Source organism: Arachis ipaensis, chromosome B10 (assembly GCF_059453495.1).
Source record: "Arachis ipaensis isolate K30076 ecotype BB chromosome B10, ASM5945349v1, whole genome shotgun sequence".
Classification (NCBI taxonomy): Eukaryota; Viridiplantae; Streptophyta; class Magnoliopsida; order Fabales; family Fabaceae; genus Arachis; species Arachis ipaensis.
In genome coordinates, this window is record NC_142435.1 from 140,062,254 (window position 1) to 140,067,771 (window position 5,518).

Below are 5,518 nucleotides of genomic sequence, written 5' to 3' on the forward strand. Positions count from 1 at the left end.
TGTAATTATAAGGTGTTAATTAACTTCAACTTTATTATTGACCTTAAAAAAATATATAAAAGATAAAAATAATAAATAAATTAATAAGTTAACTCCCTTATTAAGCAACGTTGCATGAATAAGATAAGTGCAGTGCATCATGTACGCATTATGTATGTCCTTAATTAACCTAAATCAAAAGCAAAGAATGTTTTACGAAAGTGAGAGTTATCGTCTAAATAAAGAGGTTTCTATTTAAGGAATTTGGACATGGACAAGTTAATCTCCATGATTATAGTCCTTTGTAGAGTTGAAATTATTCCATCTTTTATTTGCATTTAATCTTTAAGGTAACGTTAATGTAATTGTCTTATTGACCCACATGAAAATGCCAATATTACTATGAATAAAGACATGAAAATAGGGGAAACAAAAGAATCTTTTTGTACGGTATGAATGAACCTTATCATTGGTGTTATTAGGGAAGACTTAATTATTATAGGTAATAAACATTTTCTACACATATTATCTAATTTGTACAGCTATAATTGTAGCTTCTCCAGTTTGCATAGTACGATACATGAACATGAATATCGTACCATTATTGTAAATCAAGCATAAGTTACAGCAAATAAATAAAATATTTGAAATATTATATCATAACAATTAAATTTCGTGGAAATTGGACTCTTTTTTTTTTTATTTGGCAGCTTAAGAATGAGTTTATTATTATACAAAAATATTACTTTTAATGCACTTAATATTTCTATGACTGTTAAAACTTGTTTATATTTTGGACAACTTTTCATTAGTAATTTATATAAATAATTGTAATTTTATTATTAGTTTCAACAAAAACTTTTTAATAATAACTCAGAGTTGTTGAAAAAATGTTACTAAAAACTATTGATTTTGTTTCCAATCAATAAAGAATTCAAGAGGTTAATGACTAATAATACCAATATGTAATTTGTATTTTAATATATATTTAAAAATGACTTTTATTGTACAACTAATATCGTTCTTTTCTAAAACATGGGTGAATTAGTTAATGTATGTGTTAATCTCTTTTCTATCTTTAGTTACATGAGTTATTAAAAGGAATGAAACGTGAAATTAATGGGCAAAATAGAAAAAACAAAATATAAACTAAAATGGACACATACAAAATAGTATATATTAAAATAATTATAAGATTATATATAAATAAAAATAGTTTTGGTAGGTGTTATGATAAAGCAACTCTTCATGTGGAAGGTGGATAGATGCAATTGAAGTGTCTATTGTCAAATATAGAATGGCACATATGCACACACCAAAGTAAATTAATTACTTTTTTGCTATATAAAGTAATAATGAATTGATCAATGTTTAATTCCAACCACATGGTGGTCTTGTTACAATGTATTTGGATTGAGAAGAAAGGGAAATTAAGATGAACCAAATTTTGTATTTTATTTTTTTATTATTATTTTCAAAAGTGAAGGAATTACTACTACTGTTGCATTTAGTGGGAGGGAATTGACAAAATTCCCTTCACTATCATATTGCATTAAAAAAAAAATATCCCTATTTTTAAGGGGCAATTAAGGGCTAAGGACCAACCCATGCCTTGGTGGTTAGGAGCACTATGGGCAGAAGCACCCTAATGGCCCCCACCCTTTTAATTTTTCCCTATCCAAAACATGATTAATAACTTCATCAATCACCCAAAAACCCAAAATCGAAAAACAGAGTAAAGTGGACCCAAAACCCCAAAGGCATTAAATTAATAATATGAGTGTTATCTAAAAAACAAAGCACACCCATAACGGAATATAGGGTGAAGGAGGGAGTACTAACATTGTTTAGGGGAGAAAAAACAAAGCATACCCTAAACATTGTACTTGGCACACCTTTTCTCCAATATATATGTGTCATCATCTTATACCTATATTCTTTGAAGTTTCAACATTTTAGTAACAAAACATTGTTAATTAAACAAATATAGTAAATTAATTTTTAATTAGTGAATATTAGCTTTTTTATTATACAAAAATTTATTAACTCTTAATATTTTAGAAAATTTAAAATTTATGATTAAAAGTTTAAATTTAAAATTTAAAATAAAAATAATTTTAAAAATTTTGCTGATGTTGATAGTAAAAAATATTCTCTAGTTAAACTCTATTAGTAATTAATCAACTTGAAATGAACCAAATTCTTAGGGTTTTTTACAAGAGATTTCTAATTCAAGTCTCGAAAAACAGATTTTTCTTTTTTAATTAAAACTACAAATTTATAGTAATAAGCTGAATTCAGCCGAGTAATTAAATTTTGTTCAGTAAAACTTATTTATAATTTTTATCAAAATAAAAAAGAATTAATTAATATATTATCTAATAGTAAAGTGATTTGCTTCTCTAAGAGGAAAGAACCTAAAAAACATGCAAACAGAATATATTTTTTCCCATACTATAGTTAGAGTAGGATATGATTATGATAATATGTGATACTATATCAACCAAATGAAATTGCACGCAATAATAGATTAGGATTAGCTAATTCTCATTCTTGGCAAAAAGTCTAAAGAAAGCATATTTGCAGGTTGACTGAATTCTTGTTGATTAGAGAGAATAATTAAAAGAAAATCATATAATATAAGGTTTCTTTTGGAATCATGAACCACCTCATGGTCATCCTTTCATAAAGTACATTGTTTATTTATTTTTCTCCCCTTATCCGATACATTCCTCAGATTACTATAAACTTATCATCCACTCAGTACTACAAAAATATGATTTGTTTATGCTTCTTTGTTAACTTTTTCTTATTTAGAATAATAATAGAGCATAATGTCACACTCACACAGCTGCACCAAGGGCCACAGGAATAGAATAATACACATATTATTATTATTATCAATTTCACTAACCGCCATTATATTATAAAATAATAAAATAATATATTATATTATAATAGCTTCTAAAATCTACGTAGCTGCACTTTCTGCCTCTATCTCTCGGACACAACACAACATGATATGTGAGCAAACAATAAAATAATTAAACCATAAGATACAATAAAATAGTGTTAATTAATTATCATTTTACAGAAAGTGAGAAGAATTATTTAATTAGTGAGCTAGGAACCAGGAGTAAGAAGATTGCAATCATGCCAAAAGAGGAAAAGAAACATAATCAAGTGCTTTAGCTAATACTATCTAGAAAGTACTTTGTGTTATAAGTACTAATAACATTATTAATTAAATACTAATGAGCATTTATTATTGGAATATATGTAAAGTCAATACCTCTCAGATGTTAATTAATAAAAGAAAGTGATCATCATCTCTTCTCATTAACAGAAACTAAAGCAATAAAAATTAAAAAAAAAAGAGGGAAAATTAGAAAGTAACAAAAAAAAGCACTGCTAATTAATAATTATAACTAGTACCACCTCTTAATTAATTACCCTCATATCTAAACACATTATTATTCTCGTTTTGTTTCTTTTTTTTTTCACCCTAAAAACGAAAGAAAAAAGAAAAAGAGAGTTCAAGAAGAAGAAGAAGAGCCATTAGTACCGGCACCGTTTGCATCAGCGCTACCATCATCATCATGACCGCTACCATCACCACCGTTCATCATCATCATCATCCCACCGTTCAAACCATTGCTCTTGTTATTGTTGTTGTTGTCGTCATCAGCACCGTTGATTCCAGGACCTTCTAGAACATTCTTAGTATTACCTTGTTCTCTTTCTCTTTTTCCAAACGTGTTCTTGTTATTGTGCATCCAAACTTTGAGAACGCCACGATCAACACCGACTTCATGGCAAAATTCCTGGATAAGATCTTCGTCTCGCTTCTGAATCTTCCAACCCACGCGTTCCGCGAACACGTGCATCTTCTCCTTCTGTTCCTGCGTGAACTTCGTTCTGAACCGTTTTCGGGAACTTAGATGGTGGTGGTGGTGGTGGTTGGAGGCTGGTAAGGCGGTGTTTTCCGGTGGAACGGAGAGGCCGCCGCCCGAGGACAAAGCGAGGAGCATGTGCGGTGCGGAAGGGTAGTAGGAAGAGGAGATCGGAGGTGGTGAGGCGGAGTTAGGGCTCCGGTGGTGGTGGTGGTGGAACGGAGGAGGTGGCGGAGCTGGTGGTGGAGGGTGGTGGCGGTGGAGAGGTTGGTACTCGATTACAGGAGAGAGAGGTGGTGGTGGTGGTGGCTCGTCGGGATCGCGGCGGTGGAAGTTACGGTGGCAGCCGCATGCGGCGCACTTGATGGAGGTTGGATCGCCGGCGGTAGCAGTTGGCGCCGGCATGAACTCGCCGCAGCCGTCGAGCGCGTGGCCACCGAGACTAGCGGCGTGATTCTTCAAGCATTCCTTATAGGTAACCGCCACGGCGGCGGTAACGGCGGTTGGGCTTGCGAGTTGGTGGTGGTAGTGTTGTGGAGGGTGGTGACGCTTGAGTACTCCGTTGGAGAATGAAACAGGCTTAGTGTTTGTGGGTTGAATCCGGGTCGGAGTTTCTGATTCGGGTTCTGGTGATTTTGGTGGGTTTGTTATGGTGGTGGTGGCGTTGTTGGTGATTATCTCCATCTAAGTTGAAAAATTAAAAAAATAAAAAATAAAACCTAGCTTTTCAATTTGGGGAAATGATGTTGTTAGGGTTAGCCTTATTAGTATATAAAAACACATGTATCACACTCCATGAAGCTAAACTGCTACTGAGACCAATTCGAGAGTTTTACAAAGATGAATGAAGTAGAGAGGAATAAAAAGGAGAAAGGGAGAAAAAAACGTTACTTTGAGAGAGAGAGAGTGAGGGAAAAGGAGAGAAGGGATGTTGTTTGATGATGCTAAGTGACGACTGTTGATAATAGAAATCTGTGTTTATGTGGCTGTCCCTTCTTAACCACTTGTTTTTTTAACCCTGGTTCTAATCCATGGTTAAGTTGCTCACCCCACTTCTGGGTTAGATGTGAGTAATAAATATACCCTTTTTTCTTTTCTTTTGTTTTCTTTTCTTTACAGTGTATGGTCTGGCCTTAAATGCATGTTAAAGTGAATGGTAATAATGGATTTATTCATTTAAGCAAAAAATTGTAGAGGAAGAAAGAAGAAAGGAGCTGGGTTAATGTTATTGAAATGATGATGAGAGGGGGAGGGTTTGAGGGGTAGCGTGAAATTGTAGCATGGAGTTTGGGGTGGGGGGTGGCTCAACTGTAACAACTCTTAATCTGTCAAGCTGGCAATCAATGACAGCTTTCGCAGTTAAATCATCATTCCGGCTTATTTTAGGGAAACAAATGCAAATGCAAATGCTGCATGTCCGGTGCATATCAATATTTACCACTACTTCCCTTTTGCTTTGTTTTTTTCCTTTCAAAACAAATGCAACTTTTTTCTCTCCCCTTCCACTATCTTATATTCATCAAATTATATTTATTTTGTTTTCAAATTTTATATATTTATAATTAAATTGGTAGTTGATTGATGTTTGATTTTTTATATTCATACAAATTTTAATTATTTTAATAATTAATTATTTTGTTAAATCA

The 5,518-nt window shown here is 32.7% G+C and overlaps 1 protein-coding gene across 1 annotated transcript; it reads right to left on the reverse strand.

Annotated features, from left to right (window-relative positions):
* Positions 1–3,240: 3,240 nt before the first annotated feature.
* HB23 (homeobox protein 23) lies at positions 3,241–5,063 on the reverse strand. Its single transcript, XM_016323568.3, has one exon. It carries the CDS (start codon positions 4,554–4,556, stop codon positions 3,516–3,518), a length of 1,041 nt encoding a protein of 346 aa, XP_016179054.2. The 5' UTR covers positions 4,557–5,063; the 3' UTR covers positions 3,241–3,515.
* Positions 5,064–5,518: the final 455 nt, after the last annotated feature.

Bases quoted from the DNA above. Each gene is read 5' to 3' on its own strand.
- HB23 (XM_016323568.3), bottom strand. From the start codon at position 4,556: ATGGAGATAATCACCAACAACGCCACCACCACCATAACAAACCCACCA.